The following is a 22916-nucleotide window of genomic DNA, read 5'->3' as shown; positions in this document are numbered from 1 at the left end:
CTTTTTTTTTTTTTTGGCTGTGTGTCATGTGGGATCTTAGTTCCCTGACCAGGGATGGAACCCGCACCTCCCGCAGTGGAAGTGCAGAGTCTTAACCACTGGACTACCAGGGAAGTCCCCTGACTCATTTTTAAATTTATCGACATGAAAGCCTGTTTTGAAAATTAAATTTTAAATAAGAAATAGGGGTAAATTAAGGTGCAGAGTATTCATAATAGTAACAACTTTTCTAAGAAAGAGAAACAGAGGTTTCTGCAAAATTAACCAAAAATTAGTTTCAGTGAACTTTCTTTGTTGATGTAACCTAATTAAAATAGGGAATCGAATCATTCAGTTTCTTAGCTTTTTTTTTTTTTTTTTTTTTTTTTGCGGTACGCGGGCCTCTCACTGTTGTGGCCTCTCCCGTTGCGGAGCACAGGCTCCGGACGCGCAAGCTCAGCGGCCATGGCTCACGGGCCCAGCCGCTCCGCGGCATGTGGGATCTTCCCGGACTGGGGCACGAACCTGTGTCCCCTGCATCGGCAGGCGGATTCTCAACCACTGCGCCACCAGGGAAGCCCAGTTTCTTAGCTTTGAACAGAGGAGGAAGTGTTGTTACCTTTTCAAAAGAAGAAGAGCAGATATTCTATAGCTCCTAAAATGTGATTTTGTTTTACCTGAAAATAGTCTAGATGTCAACAATTACTAGGAGAACAAACCACAGGTTCCAGCTAGTTAATCGATCATGAGTGTCACTCTCTCTCCACCCTTAAAACAGATCTGTGGGCTTTTAGTCAAGGTTTAAGTGATAAGAATCGTTGGTACCAAAGAGCAGTTCAACTTTGAAAATTAGAGCATTTGGAAGAAAAGGCCCTGATGTTTAAGTGATTGGTCAGTGGCCTGATTTCTTTTTGCAGCTGGGATGTTGATTTCTTTTTTAAAATTTTTATATTGAAGTATAGTTGATTCACAATATTGTGTTGGTTTCAGTTGTACAGCAATTGTGATTCAGTTATATGTATACATAATATATTTCAGATTATTTCCACTATAGTTTGTTATAAGATTTTGAATATAGTTCCCTGTGCTATACAGTAAATCCTTGTTGCTTTTCTATTTTATGTATAGTAGTTTATATCTGTTAATCCCATACTCCTAATTTATCCCCCCCCCTTTTCCCTTTGGTAACCATAAGTTTGTTTTTTATGTCTGTGAATCTGTTTCTGTTTTGAATATAGATTCATTTGCATTATTTTTTAGATTCCACATATAGGTGATATCATATAATATTTGTCTTTGTCTGAGTTACTTCACTTAATATGATATTTTCTTGGTCCATCCATGTTGCTGTAAATGGCAATATTTCATTCTTTCTTATGACTGAGTAATATTCCATTGTAAATATACACCACATCTTCTTAAACAGATCATCTATTGATGGGCACTTGGGTTGTTTCCTTGTCTTGGCCTATTGTAAATAATGCTGCCATGAACATTGGGGTGCAAGTATCTTTTCAAATTAGAGTTTTTATTTTTCCCAGGTGTATACTCAGGAGTGGAATTGCTGCGTCATATGGTAGTTCTATTTTTCATTTTTTAAGGGACCTCCATACTGTTTTCCATAGTAGCTGCAGCAATTTACATTCCCACCACCAGTGCACAAGGGTTTCCTTTTCTTCACAAGAGATGTGGATTTCTTTATCCTTTAACATCCATGTTTTATCTCTGGCATGCCTGTAGGATGGGACTGAAAATATGGCCTCTAGATCAGAGGTCCCTAACCTCTTTGGCACCAGGGACCGGTTTCGTGGAAGACAGTTTTTCTGCGGACAGAGGGTACCTGGGGTCGGGGGATGGTTCAGGCAGTAATGCGAGCTATGGGGCGTGATGGGGAGCGGCAGGTGAAGCTTCACTCGCTCGCCCGTCGCTCACCTACTGCTGTGCGGCCCGTTCCTAACAGGCTGTGGACTGGTACTGGTCCGTGGCCTGTGGGTTGGGGACCCCTGCTCTAGATAATACAGTCTAGGGAAAAAAATCATTTTTACAAGATGGTGATATAACTCTTCCTGCCTACCAAAGTGAAAGTCATTAATCAAGGACCTTTACATGATACATACATATCTGTAACATTTATATTTTTAAGAGTACTTGGATACATATTATTTATTTGATCTTCCCTGTAATCATATAATGCAGGTAGTCTGTTGCTATTCTGTAGATGGAAAAATCTAAGCCCACAGGAGGTGATCTTTTGTACAAGTCATGTTGGATGATAATAGATCAGGGTCCCCCATATTTGAGTTCAGTGCCGTTTCTACTGGAATCCCTAGTTGATAACTTAAAATTACATTTTTTATGCACAAAATATTAATCATCAGTAATGAAAACAAAGATATTTAATTAAATTATAGCTTTATCAGAGCATGTCTCTATTTCTTCAGAAAAAAAAGTTTGTTAAAAAATAGCCTTTTCCCTAATCATTCTATAAAAATAAGATATGTTTGCTATGTAGGATTTTTTTTTTTTTTTTTTTTTTTTTTTTTTTTTTGTGGTATGCGGGCCTCTCACTGCTGTAGCCTCTCCCGTTGCGGAGCACAGGCTCCGAAAGCGCATGCTCAGCGGCCATGGCTCACGGGCTTAGTTGCTCCGCGGCATGTGGGATCTTCCCGGACCAGGGCACGAACCCGTGACCCCTGCATCGGCAGGCGGATTCTCAACCACTGCGCCACCAGGGAAGCCCCGCTATGTAGGATTTTTTATTTTAAAATACTTACTTTGAGGGAATTCCCTGGCATTGCAGTGGTTGGGACTTGGTGCTTTCACTGCCAGGGCCCAGCTCCATCCCTGGTTGGGGAACTAAGATCCTGCAAGCCTTGTGCACGGCCAAAAAAAAAAAAAAAAAAAAAGATTTTATACATAAAGAAAAGTTGCGGCCTTCCCTGGTGGCACAGTGGTTGAGAATCTTCCTGCTAGTGCAGGGGACACGAGTTCAAGCCCTGGTCTGGGAGGATCCCACATGCCGTGGAGCAGCTAGGCCCGTGAGCCACAACTACTGAGCCTGCATGTCTGGAGCCTGTGCTCTGCAACAAGAGAGGGGGGGATAGTGAGAGGCCCATGCACCGCTATGAAGAGTGACCCCCGCTTGCCACAACTAGAGAAAGCCCTCGCACGGAAACGAAGACCCAACACAGCAAAAATTAATTAATTAATTAATAAACTCCTACCCCCACCCCACCAAAAAAAAGAAAAGTTGCAAGAACAATAAAGTATTTTTGCCTACTAAACCTGGGTTCATCAGGGCTTAACATTTTGCCATATTTGCTTTATCATATTCTCTGTGTCTTTTCCCATCTGCCCTCATTATTTCTTCTGAACCATCTTATAATAGGTTCCATATATGATGCCTCTTTAACAACACCTTACTACTTCAATGTATATTGCCTGGTGTAATGGTTTCTTAGAAGCGGGAAACTGCCGTTTTTGTTAGCTGTTGCCAAATTCCCCTCCATAGGGGCTGTATCAGTTTACATTTCCACCACTGATGCATGGGAGGGAGTACCTCGTTCTCCACACTCCGCCAAACAATATGTTGTCGAGCTTTTGAACTTGTGCTAATCTGATGGTTAAGAAATAGTATCTCAGTGTTTTAATTTGCATTTATCTTATTCAAAAGTTAAACATCTTTTCATATGTTTAAGGCTATTTTAATATTTTTTGTGAATAATCTGTTTATGTCTTTTGACCATTTTTCCTTGTGCTTTCTTTTAGTTTCTTTTGTTATTTTTCTAGCTTTTGAATTGAGAATTGAATTTAGTTTTATTCTTTCATTTTTACTGATTTAGGTATCTAAAGCTATATATCCTATCAATCCAGATATATAGTATTTTCATTATCCTTTTCCTGGAAATTCTGTAGTTTATGGTTTATTTGCCTATTTTCCCCAGGAGTTAATAGTTTTGTTTTTTTCAGGTGGAAGGGTTCTTTTGTTTTTTTTGTTTTTTTAATTGTTCTTAATTTCTATTTGTTATTCATTGTGGTCAGACAGTGTTGTTTATAATATTTCTACTTGGTGAAATTTTCTTTGTAACCTAATATTTGATCAATTTTGATGATTAGTCATGTATGCTGAGGTTTATTCTTTATTATATGTAAAGTTTGATATATAACCATAACATTTATGATTTTGTTTTTTAAGTCTTCTGTAGCTTTTCTTGTTTTTTTTTTTAAACCTACTTTATTTGTCTTATACCAAGAGTGGTGTCTTAGTCTCCCATTATTAGGATATTTCTCCTTGTATCTCCTATAGTTTCAGCTTTATGTAGGTGGTATCACCACACTATTTGATGCATAGACAGAAAGACAGAAAAAAAGAAGAAAGTTTTTAAGCAAGAGAATGACATGATTAGATGAGAGTTTCAGAAAGATCTCTGAGGTGATTAGGTTCTGGGAAGCCCCAACACCAAGCCAGGTTGGAGGTTCGTGGGGTTTGTTAGAGAGTCAGTTTTGCAAGATAAAGAGTTTTGGAGATGGGTGGTGGTGACGGTTGCACAGGAATGTGGACATACTTAATGCCACAAAAATGGGTAAGATTGAAAGTTTTATGTTATGTGTATTTTACCACAATTAAAAATAATTTTAAAAAGAAAGGGAACAGTTAAAGAGGACCTGGAAGTGGGAAAACACGTTGTCATAGACATTCATGTATAGGTTTTTGGTTTTTTAAAATAAATTTATTTATTTATTTATTTTTGGCTGTGTTGGGTCTTTGTTGCTGCACGTGGGTTTTCTCTAGTTGTGGCAAACGGGGGCTACTCTTCATTGCCGTGCATGAGCTCCTCGCTGCGGTGACTTCTCTTGTTGCAGAGCACAGGCTCTATGTGCGCAGGCTTCAGTAGGTGTGGCACGCGGGCTCAGTAGTTGTGGCTCACGGGCTTCATTGCTCCACAGCATGTGGGATCTTCCCAGACCAGGGCTTGAACCCGTGTCCCCTGCATTGGCAGGCGGATTCTTAACCACTGCACCACCAGGGAAGTCCCTATGGGTTTTTATATGAATATAATTTTCATTTCTCAGGAAAAAGTGTACGGGATTGCATACAGTAGTTGCACATTTACGTTTTTTAGAAAATGCTAAGCTGTTTTCCAGAGGGGCTGTACCATTTTACGTTCCTACCAGCAACGCATGAGTGAGCCAGTTTTCCTTCATCATTGTCAGCACTTGGTATTGTCACTATTTTTTATTTTAGCCAGTTTAATAGGTATGTGGTGGTATTTCACTGTGGTTTGAATTTTCCATTTCCCTAATTGCTAATGATGTTGAGCATTTTTTCATGTGGTTATTTGTCATCTCTTTACCTATTGGGTGAAATGTGTCTTCATGTCTTGGGCACATTTTAGTTTTTTATTGTTGAGTTTTGGGAGTTCTTTATACATTCTAGATGCTAGTCTTCTTTTATGGAAATGACACTTGTCTGAGGCTGCCACTTTCGATTTTGCTTGATTTTGAGTCCTTTTCCTGTGGCCACTACTGCTAGCCAGTAAATATTGACTTGTCTTCATATTTTGGCATTTACTTGTGCTTTTCTTTCAGAGGATGACTGTCTTCATTTTGCCTATGTCCTAATCTCTCTCTCTCTCTCTCTCTCTCTCTCTCTCTCTTTTTCACATAGTCTCTTAAACATCTTGGTACCCTACTCTCTGTACCCACAGGCTCATAGCAGCTGCTGTTGGACTTTTTTTTTAACTTATAAGTAATTTGAACTTTGGCATATTCCCTGCCTCCTAGCAATGCTGATAACATGGGTCACGTGTGATTTAAGCAGTGCTCCGTGAGGAACTTATAGTTTCTTGGGGGAAGATGTGTGAAGAGATTCAGATTCAAATGGATGCGATTATCCTTCCTGCTCAGAAGCCTCTAGAATGGAATGATTTATTGACCAAAAGACCTCATAATCCCTATAAAACTTGTGTCATAATGGGATACCTGGGGGAAAATTGACATTATAGTAAAATTATAACTGACATCGTAACCTTTCTCTTATAATCATGACAATAAAAATTCTTGGTCTTGGATTATAGTTCTAATTATCTACTTTAAATAAGTGCAATATAGGAACAGGCATATGGATCATATGTTTCAACACTAGAAAGGATAACAATAATTATATCATATAGAATATTAGAGCTGAAAGAAAAGTTCAAGAAAGACTAATCTAACCCTCTATGTCATTCTACAGCTGAGGCTAAGAAAGGTAAAGCAATTTTCCTGAGGTTTCCCTGAGAGTTACTAGCAAGGATGGCCCTGGAACCAAGTCCTCTTGGCTCCCTGTCCCTCATGTCTCTTCCATTAAATGGTCCCAACTCTGGTTCAGGCTTTGGTAGGTTAAGTGTCATCATGACCATTTTCCTGTTGGGACAAAAGAAATTAAATCACTTGCCCACGACTGTACATGTCGTTAAGTAGCAAACGCAGGTGCAAGGGAGACCAGGAGGCTTCGCATGCAGCATTCATTCACACGCTGCAAATATTGCCTGGCTGCCTTCCTCCCTTTCTGCCCTCTCTCATTTCTCAAATACTTAATGAACACCTGAACTATTTCAGATCAAATTATGGGGTGGTAGTGTTAATAGAGTGTGGTCCGTTTTAAAGGGTGGACATGGCTCATAGGTTTTTTTTGTTTTGGCTGTGCCATGTAGCATGTAGGATCTTAGTTCCCCGACCAAGGATCAAACCCATGTCCCCTGCAATGGAAACACGGAGTCTTAACCACTGGACTGCCAGGGAAGTCTGCAGCTCACAGTTTTGATGGTGCACTCAGGTTCAAGTTTACAGGCCTTCTCTTAAAAAACAAAGGTTTACGGCTAGGCTTTTCCTCCCTACCTCTAAAGCAGTGGGAGGGCTCGGTCTAACTGAACCACCCAGCTTCTGCCTGCTTGAAGGGCAATGCCCTTGCTGCTGTGGTTTCCTGATTATCGACAAGAGGCTTATCTGTCCAATTCTTCTTTGGGTGCTCTTGAAATGTGTACCTCAGGTACGCCAGGGTTGCCTCATGTTGAATTTTCCTTGTCAGCGAAGGACAGAATGTTCTTCTCTGCTGCGCCAATAGCACTTTCCCATGTATACTCAGGGAAGGCTTTTCCCCCTCTCAACAGGGCTCAAAAGTCTTGACTGGAGTACTTCAGAAATAGGTCTGATTTATACTTTTATAAAAACAAGCAGAGTCTGGGCAATTCCTAGCGTGGAATAGCACTGATGATCTGAATTTTTCCTAGGCAAGCACATGGATGGTGCTACCAAAGGGCAAGTGGATAGCACTTTGGTCCCCACTCAATAAGGAGAAAGGGTGGCAACCCCTGCTTGGTGAAAGTGAAGGTGGCATCTTATGAAAAGAGAGGCTGATGTTCACGGAGCGAAAAGGCAGATGGCAGGTGGAGGCGTGAGGTGGAGAAATGGAGCTCGGGGTGCCTTTACGTTTCCATCCTACAGGCCTGCGGGAAAGAATTTATATTTTCTGTTTTTTTTTTTCCTTGATGGAATATGCTGATGGTCCATATGTACATTTGGAAAATAATTAAAGTAATATTAGAAATGGCCGTGGAAAAGTCTTGAACCTGGAATTGGCTGGAACTCTGTCCTGAGCATGCTGTATTTATCAGTGTACTTTGGAGTTGCCCCAGAGGAGCCTCTGTACCTCATCTCCCTGGCTGCAAGGGACCCTCGGAGGAGCTGCCTGTTTGCACTGAGTTGGGAAGAGCTGGGGATTCTTCCTCCTGTTCAGGGTGGGGCTAGAAGGAAGGGGAGAGTTTGCCTTGCCCTGTGAAGGTCTCATCATGGATCAAATTTGCTCAACTAGTGTGTGACAGGTGAAAAACAATGGAGCCTGGGAATGTCTCCTCTCCCTCCCCGCTTTCTCACCACCACACATGCCCGTCCCTCTTTCTTCTTGGGGGTAAGAAAGAGAATGTAGAGTGGACTTGGATTTGTATTTTGGTTCCTGAGACTGTAAAGCAGTTCCTGCCACTTTTCTGGAAATCTCTCTAACGTTGAAACTTTTCTTTCTCCTCTCTTCCTTACCAGTATTTTCTCTCAAGTGTAAAACCATGGTTTAGAGTGCAGGCTTTGAGACCAGATAGACTGTGGGATGGCTGTGGCATCTTATTAAAACTCAGTGATTCAGTGTCCTCATCTATAAAATGGAGCTATGTGACTGTCCAGATGGTTATAAGGATGCATTGACATAATATACAGTGAGTAGTTAGCATATTGCTGAGCACACAGTAAGTTCCCAATAAATGACATCTATTATTATTATAGCAGGTAAACTCTCTATGGTACCTAGAATTGTGTTTGGCATTAGGTAACCAAAAACTGGTAGAAATGATTATATTACTGATTTTAGTGGCTCTGGAGGAACTTCAAACTGAGCATACCTCCTAGGGAGGTCCTCAGAGCCTTTTATGTTTTCTTTCAAGCACCTGACCAAATACTCTGGCAACAGGTGAGCAGCGTGGTTCCAACAACAGCCTGCAGCTGTGCTGTCCCGATGAGCCTGTGCATATTTGAAGTTTCCCTTTAGAAAGCAAGAAACACATCCTAGTGAACAGGCCTAGCTTACATGGGGCAAGACTTCCCAAGTCACACTGAGACTGAATTAAGTTAAGCATTTATTCACTACCTTGCCATGTATCCAGCATGGCTCTCAGAGAGCTAAAGTCCAGTGTGAAGCCTTAAAACTTATTTTTGTATTGCTTTTTAAGTAAGAAAAAATGTGAAAAGTCAATGGGAATAAAATACGGTGCTCTCTTGGACTCTCCCTTTGGCAGAACCATTTGTGTAACGATGGAGAACTTGGGCTTGAATGGTTGCTCTGCCACCTGCTCACCCTGTGGTCTTGGGCAAATCATCTCCTCTCTTAGGGCCCTAGCTTGCCTATCCATATAATGGGTTACTGATATCTCCACTTAAGCGCTTGTAAGAATTATGCGGAGTAACTCACGGGAAGTACCTCCAACAGTGCCTGGCGTTTATTTACTTCAGTCCATGTTTGTTATTATTAGTTTTATCTCCTCCTTCCAGCAGCCAAAAGGATTGTCTTTTGCAGTACCACGACTGACTCTGGACACTAATTCAGGGGGTGTCCAGAGTGGTGCTAGGGTCTTATTTTGGTGCCTTAAGCCCAAAATTGACCTTAAGGGTGCTGTCAGACCTTGGGGACTTTTTTTTTCCTTCTTTCTTTCTTTTGAAATATACTTTTCTCACCCTCTCGGTTTCAGTACTCGGGATTTCCCGCGGAAAGATCTGAATCTGATCACGACAGCCAGTGGGGCGGCAGTCCGCTGACAGACGCGGCCTCCCCGCAGCTGCTGGACCCCGCGGACCGGCCCGGCTCTCAGCACGACGCGTCGTGCGCCTACAGGCAGTTCTCGGAACGCGGCTCTCTCTGCTACGGCTTCGCGCTCGACCCCTCCAGGCTGGTGGAGGAGAGGCATTTCCACACCCAGGCCTGCGAGGGCGGCCGGTGTGAGGCAGGCAGGTACTTCCTGGGAGCGCCGCAGGCGGGGAGGGAGCCCTGGTGGGGCTCTCGCGCAGCCTTGCCCCTGACCAAGGCCTCCCCGGAAAGCAGAGAAGCCTATGAGAGCAGCATGCCTCACATCGCCTCGGTCCACAGGATCCACGGTAAGGGCGGCTCCAGCGACTCCAGCGTTGCGCCTCTGGGCAGGTTTATCATAGTCTAGCTTTGACCCTGGAGTGAAAGGGTGAAAAAAACCCCACCCAGTGGTTTTCTCCTTGAATTTGCAAATCAGAAACTCTAACCAATGGGATTTTAAAAACCAAATCCACTCTTTTGAAGTGTATTAATGTTGCTGATGTTTGCTAAATACATTTGTTTTGGACAGGCGAGTATACATGATTCCCATTTTAACATCAAGAAAAAAAAAGTAAAGAAATTAAAGTGAATTGTTAAGTCTATTGAACTTGTATGTATGCATTTAAATTTCTTGTGTATTATTTTCTTCTGTATTCTCACCCTTCAAGTGTGGACGGGAGTAGTTTGGGGCTCATCTAGCACAGTTTCTCAGTGAGGGCACTATTGGCGTGTTGGGGAGGCCGGCCTTTGTTTTTGTTTTTTTTTTAACATCTTTATTGGAGTATAACTGTTTTACAATAGTGTGTTAGTTTTTCCTTTACAACAAAGTGAGGGCTGGTGGCGCAGTGGTTGAGAGTCCGCCTGCCGATGCAGGGGACACGGGTTCGTGCCCCGGTCCGGGAAGATCCCACGTGCCGCGGAGCGGCTGGGCCCGTGAGCCATGGCCGCTGAGCCTGCGCCTCCGGAGCCTGTGCTCCGCAACGGGAGAGGCCACAACAGTGAGAGGCCACAACAGTGAGAGGCCCATGTACCGCAAAACAAAAAAAACAAACAACAAAAAAAAAAACAACAAAGTGAATCAGTTATACATATGTTCCCATATCTCTTCCCTCTTGCGTCTCCCTCCCTCCCACCCTCCCTATCCCACCCCTCTAGGTGGTCACAAAGCACAGAGGTGATCTCCCTGTGCTATGCGGCAGCTTCCCACTAGCTATCTAATTTACATTTGGTAGTGTGTATATGTCCCTGCCACTCTCTCACTTCATTCATCACGGCTTACCCTTCCCCCCATATCCCCAAGTCCATGCTCTAGTAGGTCTGTGTTTTATTCCCGTTCTATCACTAATCTCTTCATGACATTTTTTTTCTTAGTTTCCATATATATGTGTTAGCATATGGTATTTGTTTTTCTCCTTCTGACTTACTTCACTCTGTATGAGAGACTCCAGGTCTATCCACCTCATTACAAATAATTCAGTTTCATTTCTTTTAATGGCTGAGTAATATTCCATTGTATATATGTGCCGCATCTTTTTTATCCATTCATCTGTTGATGGACACTTAGGTTGCTTCCATGTCCTGGCTATTGTAAATAGAGCTGCAATGAACATTTTGGTACATGACTCCTTTTGAATTATGGTTTTCTCAGGGTATATGCCTAGTAGTGGGATTGCGGGGTCGTATGGTAGTTCTATTTGTAGTTTTTTAAGGAACCTCCATACTGTTCTCCATAGTGGCTGTATCAATTTACATTCCCACCAGCAGTGCAAGAGGGTTCCCTTTTCTCCACACCCTCTCAGCCTTTGTTTTATGTCCGATCACCCATGTCACAGGTGTTTTAACCTCCCTGGTCCTCTGGGCATTAAATGCCAGTAACTGTCCCCTTCCCCCATCATATAGCAACCCACAGTATCCTCTGTGAGTTGAGGATGGAGTGAGGTATGGGACCCATGGGGATTTTCACCTTGGGATTATTACACGGCTCTACAAACACACAGAAATGGGCACTGCAGTTAAAGCCTTTAGTGTTACTAATGCTCTTCTTTGTCCATTTCAGTGTAAACTGGTCAAGGAGAGCTCATTCTGTCCATTCCAAGCTTAGGTCCAGGCAGGTCTTGAAAACCCTTCCCATTTTCTTAAAAGTCAGTGACACTAAGATTGATCCAGTGGCTGTGCTATTACTCTTCTTGCTGTGTCTCTAGGATAAGAAATGTGCTAGACACTGTTCTCACACATAGAAGTCTCCTGCACATACCACCTAGGCACTTACTGTTTTCTATAAATGGTTTTGCTTTGTTTCCATTTTTGCTTTCTATTTTTCTGCTTTTATTTTGAATTTCTCTAGTTTGGTAGCCTGGGAATGAAAACCCAGGGCAAAGGGCAATTGCTTACCCAAGAATGGAGTGAAGTGAAAATCCTGCCTTAACCCACATGGTCAGGAGGAAGATATTAGAAATAAAATGAGAAGAAAAGGGAAAAGGAAAGCAATGACTAGTGTGATCCCGGGCTTCTCTGTTGCATTAAGCAGTTTACAGCTTTCATATGTCCCTTTCTGTTTCTCTTCTCTCTTTTTATATTGACTTCAAACTGTTTTGAGAATAACGTAATTTATGGAATAATATTTTAGATGCGCTTTTCCTCCATATTAGATCTTTTTCCTTGGTTCAGAACAAGTTGTTATTAACATTTAAAATATTTATTCTTATTTCAGAAGCAATATCAGGGTTACCATATGATTATGTGTGAAACAGATTTTTTTTACCACTGGATTTGAGAAGGCAATATTTATATTTTTAATTGGAACCATATATATATATCCATGCACACATATACACACACATATATATATGAATATGTATACATATTTTAAACCTTCAAATAGTTGAATAACTTCAAATAGTTGAATAACTAATGTTAGAGCTTTATTGTAACTCTACTTAAGAAACATGTAGCAATTTTAACATTTTAGGTGATTTAGTTGGAATTGAGAAACTAGTCCAGCCTATGTCATCATCTTCCTCAAACCCAATGGGAAGCATTATCTAAGCATCACTTCAACATAACACTTCTCTAGACAATAACATAAACCAAATCCTATGTATTTTTATTTTATTATTTACAGTCAGACAAGTCCAGGGATGTGCATCCATGGACAAGTATAAACATACTTTACTGTTGGCATTCACAACCCACAAACAAGGTTTACCTTCTAGAAAACTTGTTACAAACTTCATCTGCACTTAAAAGCCACTGAGAATTATGAATTCCAGGACAATATGTTGACACTCTGTCATGTGAGCCTGTGTCTGTTTCAAATATCGGTGCATATATTAAAATTGAAAAATATAAGGTTTCGTTTAATAGGAAAAAGAAATACACTTACTATACTGGAGGTGATTTTTGAGACCACTTACATTTTACTTTTTCTCATTTCTAGGGCGAGGTCACTGGGATGAAGATAGTGTGGTCAGCTCTCCAGACCCTGGGTCTGCCAGCGAATCAGGTGACCGATATCGCACTGAGCAGTATCAAAGCAGCCCGCATGAACCTAGCAAAATCGAAACTCTGATCAGAGCCACCCAGCAAATGATTAAAGAAGAAGAGAACAGGTTGCAGCTGAGGAAAGCGCCCCCAGACCAACTGGCTTCCATTAATGGAGCTGGGAAAAAACACTCCCTCTGTTTTGCAAACTACCAGCAGCCCCCAACGACAGGCGAAGTCTGCCACAGCTCCGCTCTTGCCAACACTTCACCATGTGACCACATCCAGCAGAGAGAGGGAAAGATGCTGAGCCCCCGCGAAAATGACTACGACAACAGTCCCACAGCACTGTCGCGGATAAGTAGTCCCAATTCGGATCGCATTTCCAAATCCAGTTTGATCCTAGCTAAAGACTATCTACATTCGGATATGTCTCCTCATCAGACGGCAGGAGACCATCCTGCCGTCTCTCCAAACTGCTTTGGCTCTCACCGGCAGTATTTTGATAAGCATGCTTACACATTAACTGGATACGCCCTGGAGCACTTATATGATAGCGAAACCATTAGAAACTATTCCTTGGGCTGTAATGGCTCACACTTTGATGTAACTTCCCATCTAAGGATGCAGCCGGATCCAGCACAAGGACACAAGGGAACATCTGTTATAATAACCAATGGAAGCTGATGTTATTTTCTAAAATATTTTCTTCTTTAAGGATCTCTGAAACATATTTATCATTTAATGCCCCATTACCAGCATTTACAATGCCACAGATTGTTAGAGTGGATAATTTAAGTTACTGGGTATTTGACATGTGTTCCTGTGAAATCAAGGATAACAGCACTGGCATTCAGGGTTGTACACAGATAATGGAGCTAAAGTGAATACACAGATTGCCCCTCTATTTATATGGGAACCAGAATAGATAAATTTTGAATTGAAAAATACTTGTGTAGATTAAATGAGCATATATATATCACGTGAAAGGACCGATGGATGACAACAATCATTATGATGACCCAGTGAACTTCACACACACAGACCACTATCCACAAACTGCTATATATACTTTACGTATGGAAATACAGACTATATACCATTCATATACCCCAAGTGGGTAAGTTTCCTTAACCCTAGCACATTAAGCATCTTAAAGAAATTTCCATTCCCAAAATAACTAAGAAAGAGATATATCTTGTAAACTGGTTTCTTTGTGGTTTCAACCATCCAGCTCGTTTGGTTCAGGCATAAATAAATGGGAAATGGTTTTGGATATGATACAAGAATGAGTTTTCACCTGGCATCCATTATAGGCAATCAGGAAATGGTGATTTTTTTTTTTTTTTTTTTCCGGTACGTGGGCCTCTCACTGTCGTGGCCTCTCCCGTTGCAGAGGACACGCAGGCTCAGCGGCCATGGCTCACGGGCCCAGCCACTCCGCGGCATGTGGGATCCTCCCAGACCAGGGCACGAACCCGTGTCCCCTGCATCGGCAGGCGGACTCTCAACCACTGCACCACCAGGGAAGCCCAGGAAATGGTGATTTTTAACCTTACTTTTGAGTTAGACGAAGAACAGGATCACACTGACATAGCAGTAAGAGTTTTTCTAAGTAAAAACACTGAGATATTGGGACACACATCAAAAGCCTGGTGTGCCCAACTGGAAATAGATTAGTAGAGATGGAAAGGCCAGAGGCAGAGAAAAATGAAATGATATCTCAAAACAAACAATTTCAGGGTCAGCATATGTAATCAACATATTTGGGGCTTGTAAAACTAACCAAATAAAAATGCAAACTAATTCACCAAGATAAAAAAGCTGATAAGTGCAAAAAAACCAACCACACACACAAAGAAAAAAAACCTAAGGGAAACCAGTGAAGTGCTACATGACAGCAGTGTAAGTGTTTGAACACATTTCAAAGCATAGATGTGCAAATGTGATATGTGGAAAGCCTCAGGAGAGAGTCTAAGATAAAAGCCTAGGCTGACAGACAAGTGGTCAGAAGGGAACGAGTAGTACTCTTACTGAAGGAACAGGCAAAGCATTCATTTTTCCATATTGTTTGTAAACGGCAAAAACAAACTTGGTCTTAAGTTCATGTGATACAGTAGAAAGACCAGCAGACTAGATGCCGAGATCTCTGAGTTCCAGTTTGACCCTGCCTGTAACTTATTTTGGGAGCACAGATGTATCACTGACCACACCTGGGCCCCAATTTCTTTATCAGTATGGCAGCTCTAAAGTTCCAAGGTTCTGTGGTTCGTTCGTGCAGCAGTACTGAACTTGTTAACCAGTTATCTCTCTGCTGTGAGTTGTCAAGGCTCATCATTCTGGCTTACCTGCACTCATACAGAGGTCTAGATGCTTTGAAACTTAAGCAGGTGCATGGGCCCTTTTAGACATATTATAGTTACAATCAACTTTCTAGTTCAGCCGAGATATAGATGGTAGAAACTGATGAGGGAGAAGAAAAATAAGTAAAATTTATTTAATGCATCATTCTCTAGTAATCCAAGCAAAGTGACATAAGTGATTAGAGAAATTTTATAGAAAATATTTCCTAGGAGTCCCATGCCTGAAACTCTTGCCATATGGAAGGGGGAGGGAGGTATTAGAACTTACATTTTGAAGACAGAACATGACATTGAACACTCAGGGATTGGTACTATATTTTCATCATTTAACACGGTTATTTGGCAGTCCAGAGGCAGGTGACAATCTGAATGATGGTAATCTGAGAGATGAATACTGGGTTGTTTGTACGTGAGAAAGGAGGCTACATATGAAATAAATAGCTCTTGGGTATGACAGCAACATTTGTGCTGTAAGTGAAAAAGGTGCACTTGAGTGAGAAAGTTAGTGGTTATCATATATACTTTCAAAAATGTTAAAAGAACAAAACAAACTAAAATTTGAACTATACAAGCAAAAGTATTTATGGAAAACCGTGGAACACTTAAAATGGACTTTTGATCAATTTGCAACATGAAGTAAGGTCTTAGGAATGCTAAAGTTTTTGCAGAATTCTGTAGATGGACAAATGGTTCAAAGGCACAGATATCTCAAGAATATGGTGCATTTTGAAAAGGAAATCTACACAGATGGGTTTTACTAATGGATACACGTTCTACCAAAAATGTCAAGGACAGATGGTATAAAAGCAATGGAATCTTAAGAATCAAGAAAAATGAATTGATATGAAAGAAAACACTGTCAAAGTAATTTCATTGGGATTTTTCTATGGAAGATAGTTAACTGATGAAAGAAATAAATTATGAATTCTACAATTAAGGGGCAGTCAGAAGGAATAATGCTCTTTAAAATGGTATGACCAATATTTTTAAGTGAAGACAGAATTAACTGAATTACATCTTGATTAAATTTTTGGTAGATTGATCCAGTTTCAAACACAACCTATTTATTTAATTTATGTGTCAAAAATTTCATGGTAGCAGCTTTATTACATTACATATAATGCCTATATGTGTATATGTATGTTCCCATTTAAAATTAAACTTAAATTGGCTTTAGTTTTAATACTTGATTTGCATAACTTTGCTAAATGCTGAGAATTGACTGAAATAGAGAAGTATGATTTTTATATCACTTTGGGGATCATAAAAATGTGTTATATCCAATTATTAGAACAATATGTAACCATTCATTAGATGATGCAAACCTCATGCTTTCTAGTAACAGTAGGAGTATCTTTGTTTCCCATTTTACCTGTTTGCCCTACCTAATTTAAAAATTTGGATGACCAAAGAAATAAATGAATATTTACCCATCTTCCTTGGGAAAATTTAGTTAAAACTATTATTGAGAATATACAGATTTGATGTATTATTTTTGGATGCATAATATTAATGTCACAATCACTACAGGTCAGACATTTAGGTGTGTCACACAGGTCTTTTGACATACTGTGCTGAATGTAATGGGCTAGCTTTTTCTAAACTGTAATTGCCTGATTTAGGATAATACAAACAGGGCTGGTGTGACATTCAATATGAGACAGGATGCAATAAATGATTTGCCTTCAGTATTATACAGAAAACTCATTTATTCTTTTTTGATTATATTTTATAGGACTAGAATATTTCCATGGGGTGCTATTCTTAATTCTCTCTACACCCTGCTGCCACATGCTGCTTCTGGGCAGAGAATCCCACTTAAACTAGGCTTTAATGGGCTCTTCTAGAAAAGGATAATATGCTTCATTTTCTTGTCTTTTTAATGGCGGTTGAGGATCAATTCAATAAAAGATCATATGGAAAATATGCATAGACATTTTAAAATAAAACGAAAAGATTTTTTTCCCAAGACCTAGACCAAGTAAGTTTGATAGAAGACACTACAGCTAAAGAGACCTCCTGAATACAGATATAATATTTTATAGCTCTCTTGCTTTTTTTTAAAGAGCTGGATGTTACTAAACTATTCAGTGCAATTCTATTAGTACTAGTAGTTTTTGGAAATGACAGAGTCAATACAGATGTTTGGAAAACTGAGGGTTTGGCCATTTTGGGGTCACTTACCTTGCCCAGCAGAATAGCTTATGCTTCAATGTACTCTGATTTTAAAAGTTTGAGTGCCCAGATTTGGTTCCTTCATTCACTCAAATTACAGGACAGAAAGACACATCTTGTTTTCTTAATGACTTAATAGTGAATGTGAATCCTGTGGTTCTCCAAATAAGTGATTCAACTTTCATGTCAGTGTCAGCTTTTGTGAATAGGAATTTGACTATAAGACAGCAAAATCAATTGGTTAGTCTTTCCTGGAAAATGCACTGTGGATAAAACATTCATTTTCATTCTCAACCTCAAATGAATGACAGAACAGCTATGGACACATGCCTAGAAAATATTCTTGGGAGAAATTTCTGTGTGGGGCTCATTTCTTGTGCACAAGAGTTGTACGGGTAATGCTGAACTCAAAAAGTGAGATTGTGCTCATATCCAAATAGGGTTTGCTCAGAGTTCCTTTTCTAGGACGGTATGCAGAAAGGCTGTGTGTATGTATAGTACGCACACACACACGCACGCACACACGCACACACAAGCAATTGTACGACAAGTAACAAAGTTCTATTCTGCTGTGTTCCTTAAAAACTGATGGTTCACATAAGAAATCCTAATTGATAATTTAAACCAAACATTTATCATTTTATTTATTACAGTTTTGCTGCATGGGAATTTGCTTTCATAAGCCTATATAGTTTGTCCTAATTTGCTGATCCGGAGCACATTTAATCATGGTTGATTTGGTACCCAACAACCCTGGTGTGTTTACATTTCAAAAAAAATGAAATTGGCATGGAAAAAATTTTAGAAGTACTGTAACTTTTTTCCAATATTTTTCCCCAAAGGGAAATATTTCAAAAAATGAAACATATGAGTAGGCACTTCAAAAAAAGATAAAATATTTTATGTTTGTGTTTTGATTGACATGCTATGAAAGGATTATATTTGTGAAAGAAGATACTGATTGCCAATATTTCAAATACCATCTTGCAATGTATAGTTTTTAGTGATATCATAGTATAAATCTGTAATTTGATCTTTTACTTTGGAATGTAAAGTAGAAAATATTAGCTATGTCAATGATATCTTGCAAAGTGTTCCCATTTATAATTATTTATATTGTAAATAGCTTTCTGAAGTAAATTCGAAGTTAATGTGCATAAAATGTATTTATTATGTGAGGAATTTTTTGGTTTAAAATATAGTTACCAATATACAGTTTGAGTCTGAATTATTCATTGAAAGGAAAATGTCTATAGGACAAAGACTGTCAACTAGAAGACTAGCAAGGATTGTTTTAGCTCTAGATTCTCTTGAAATGGGTAATATGCACACACATACACACACACACACCTTTTAAGAGACCTAGTAATAGAAGCTTACACATATGCACAGTAACTATTAGGTAACGGATCTGATTTTCATTAGACACTGGAGAATGGTTTCTCAATTTTTTATTCGAACATCTTAAGCAGGACTTCTTTGGTCTGCACTTTGCTAAAATAAAGTGAGAAATTTGAAAGTATAGGTTACATGTTTAATGTCCAAGGGGGGAAAATAAAACCTATAATATTGAGATTATCTAATTTGAATATCTAAAACTAGTTTTAGATAGTCTAAATTGTCTCATTTATGTGAATATGGCCAAATCCATATAAATTGTCTAATTTAGACTATCTAAATTAGATAGTCTATTGATTATCTAGTTTTGAATATCTAAAAACATATTAAAAACATAGCTTGAATAATTTTTATTTTGGAATCCAAAGTATTTTTAAAATTTAGAAACTAGGAATTAAGGTCAAACAAAAAATAGATTGCCAGGTGGTTCTCTCTTTTTTCATTTTCATAGCCCCCAACATGGTTTTTTCTGCCTCCAAGGATTTCTGATTTACCTCGATGTATTCCAGAAATTGTCAACCATTAGCCAATTCAACAAGCCTACATGATATAGTTTTAATTCGTTGGAAATGTTATTTGTATTTCATTAAGCTTTTTGACAAAGCTGCACAAAATATTGCCATTAATATTACAGCATTTATCAGATATTTTCCTACATGATTCTTTAAATACTTGTTTTAGTGCTTTCATTTCTGAAAGTAAAATTGTTTTCACCTACTTTACACTTCAAAATAACTGCACCTCCAAATTAATTCACAACATTTATGGAATTCATATTATATGCCCCACATGGAATAGACACCAGAATCTTTCTCATTGTAGGACATTATAGGAAAGCACATACAGAGGGTCTTTGATTTTCCTGATGTGCTTTGAAAGTGCAAATTCTTTAGATAATCATAAAAATGACAAGCATTTATTGAATCATCATGTGCCAGGCATTGAACCAAGCTCAGATTATCATTGAAATCTGGATAGAGACCATCACAGAGGGAAATACCAATATGTTCTATTTCATTGATGAGGAAAGGGAGACAGAGTGATTAAGTAACTTAGTGACACAGCTAAGTAAGTGGTGGAAATGAAAGATGAACCCAGGCAGGTTTATTCCAAAACACTACCTTACCTAATTCTGCTTTCTTTACATAAATAAATAAATAAATAAACAAACAAACAAATAAATCAAGGAAGTGAAAGAAAATGTTGTCTAAATGGTTGCAGAAAACAATCCCTCAATCCAGTCAGTGGTGGTTCCAGTAGCCCGATGCGTGGTCTTTGGGCTGGGCCAGCTCATTCTCCGTTATCACACTGACACATGATGACCGGTCCAAAGAAGACAGAGGCCGAGACTGCTGCTTCCTTGCACGATAGTTTGCCTTCCTGCTGAATGAGTGTTCTGATGTTTCCCTTAAATAAGTGTGACCCCAAGAAAAGTCTAGGGCTTAAATAAGCTACAGGCAAATTATCCTCACAGGACCCCCGTGATATTTGAAAAAAATTTTTTGAGTCTTTCTCAATTAACAGAATACAAGTGGGTTAAATAGTAAGTAAAAACTATACATTTTTTTCATCCAATATTTTCAGGATATGAGCCAAAACAAAAGTAGTACTTTTTCATGATTGTCATTAAATATTGCTTTGTTTCACAGAAAATTTTCCTTCCTCTTTGGATAAAGACCAACCAAAGCCCACTCTATCAAGAACAAATGTGTGTCAGTATTACCTGTATTATTTCAGGGCCTGGTTTCAAGGGTACACTGCAGGGAGAGCTTTAGAGGACTGTTACAACTACCACCTTATGTATTTTCCTCACATGAAGGGAAACTGCCCAAAAGTTATCTGACAGAAAGACTGCCCCTCAGAACACAGACAATTCCTGTAAGGTGTCCTTAAGCAATGGTATGAGCTTGCAGGCATTGGTCTGTCTCTGGCTCCCTCTGTGATGGTGGTAACTCCTGGGTGCCGGCAACCCAGGGCAGCCTGTCCAGCCATCCCTGGTCCCTGGCCTCCGCCTCACAGTATCAGGAGGGTCGATCCTCTGTAGCACTTTTTGGCCTTTTCATAATTATGCTTTATAACTTAATATGTGCTGTATTTACCGATGGAATTAGATCCAGGGTGGGAGAAATGTAAAACAGCCCCTGCTTTGGGGGTTTGTAAATAATCTCCTCTTTGTTCAGCTTCCCCCAGGTCAGGCTCCTGTGTGGGGAGTAATTCCATATGGGAATCTGACTTGAGTGCCATCTAAGTAAACCTTAAAGGGAATCTTGGCAGCATCTCCCAAGCCATAAGGAAATCATTCTCAGTAACTGGTGAGGATTTTCTGATAGCTTTGTATTTTATATATGTGTATATATATATATATATATATATATATATATATATATATATATATATATGTATTTTTTAAAAAATTGAACCTGAAGACTCTTTCTATGGTTAAGATCTCCAGAGTTCACTTAGGAATGGGGAATTGAGATCTAATGTGAGAAGAATCATCCAGAAAATAACTGAGGTTCATTATTCAGTGAATTTCTAAATTTCTAATTTCAAATTTCAGCCCTTGTGTTAGCCACATGCCCTGTTAATTTGGCAAGATGGGGTTTGTCCATGGTGCCATGCTAAACCTATTTTTAAATTTAAAAGTCGAGACACCTTTTTAATAAACATTGACAATTCTGTTACAAAATTAAAGGTTATCAATAGCTAAGAAATTTTTTTTTCCCGCCGGGTGGAGAGGAGAAGTGGTAGGAAGGTTAGCAAGTCTTCATACTACTTAAATATGCCTTTCAGTTACCTGTGTACCTTGTTAATACCCACATCTGCTATGTAATTAGTCTTGATGTTTTTTCTGCATAAAGGTAAAATATGTAGCAAGTGTCTCTTAATGTAAGAGATAGAATGTTTTATTTTTGAAATTCATTTTTCTTTCATGGACACTGCTGTTGCTCCATTTAAAGTCCCCCAAAGGAAATAAGACAGAGAATTGTATCACTTTTTCAGATCCCCTTTGGTTGGTTTACGGCCAGGTCTCCTTTTTCTAGAGACTGTATGTCATACTGTATTGTTCCAAATTTTTATTCTTTTCTCAAGTTCCCCTCATCCTGCAGACGTCATGTCATTTTACTTCAGTGGCCATGACTAAATGAGGACTTAGAAAATATGTACATATAACTCTCACACCTACAACAATTAACAGTAACTTCTTGCCACTCAGTATGTGGCATTTTGTAAAAGGAAGAGATTGAGATCAGGCATGAAAATTTGTCCTTATGTCTCAATGTCCTGAGGCCTCTCCTTAGACACTCCCAGCCTTCAGCCCCTCCAAAGCTCTCTTCATCACCTTGCCCTCATCTTTTTCCTCTCTCTTTTGACTCCTCTCAGCTCCTCCTGGGGATGTTTAAGTGTGCTAGTGTTCATCTGCCACATACCTCGGTACATATCTACACACACATGCACACACGGTGTCCCAGATGAGGCCAGCCTTCAGTTCATCAGGCCTCTTTACTGCGCAGCTACTCTTAACTCAACCCTCACAGCTGCTGCTTTAAATCCTGAGAGTGACTTAACTCCCACTCTGAGTTGAAGACTAGGTGCTCTGTAGTCCTTGCTTTCCTGAAACATCTCAGTATCTCTTCCCAATATCTCAAAATAGATCTGTGCCTTTACCTGCTTATTTCATGAACCAGGTGACTGTCCTGTGTCAAATGAGAATGCTGGGGCTCCGTATCTCAAAAAGCTGTGGTGGACATTCAATGAAGCAATGACCTCGGAGCCCTCCGTGGACAGCAAGTGCACGATAGAAGTTGGCGTATACTGTTATGGGCCTCTGAGAATACGATCATGCAGTTTTCTACATCTCCTTTATTTGTCATCCACTCAGCATCCAACTAACATGTACCCAGTGCCTCCATCGATGATATTAACCCGCTACTGGCAATACAGACAAAACACGTGTGGCCCCAGAGTCAAGAGGTCCGCAGTCAGGGGAAGAGGTGAGGGAACACCCAGATGTCCTTCTACTCCTCCTCCACTTCCCTCTGTGCTGCCCCTCCTCGGATGCCCACATCTCATGGCCTCCTCTTGACTGACCCATCCCCCGATGGATCAGGACCCACTTTTCTTCTGAACTCCCCGTGTTGATGTTCTCAGCC

At 39.8% G+C, this 22916-nt stretch overlaps 1 protein-coding gene across 1 annotated transcript in view; it reads left to right on the top strand.

Moving 5' to 3' along the window:
• SIM1 (SIM bHLH transcription factor 1) overlaps positions 1–13513 on the top strand; it is a 66446-nt gene extending 52933 nt beyond the window's left edge. The window contains exons 10-11 of the mRNA XM_067011209.1: positions 9252–9654; positions 12783–13513. Coding sequence (XP_066867310.1) covers positions 9252–9654; positions 12783–13513 — 1134 coding nt within the window. The remainder of the gene's footprint in view (positions 1–9251; positions 9655–12782) is intronic.
• Positions 13514–22916: the final 9403 nt, after the last annotated feature.

The sequence above is a fragment of the Kogia breviceps genome, chromosome 13 (genome assembly GCF_026419965.1).
Source record: "Kogia breviceps isolate mKogBre1 chromosome 13, mKogBre1 haplotype 1, whole genome shotgun sequence".
NCBI lineage: Eukaryota > Metazoa > Chordata > Mammalia > Artiodactyla > Physeteridae > Kogia > Kogia breviceps.
Note: the sequence above shows the minus strand (reverse complement) of the source record. Positions and strands in the feature narration are given on the sequence as shown.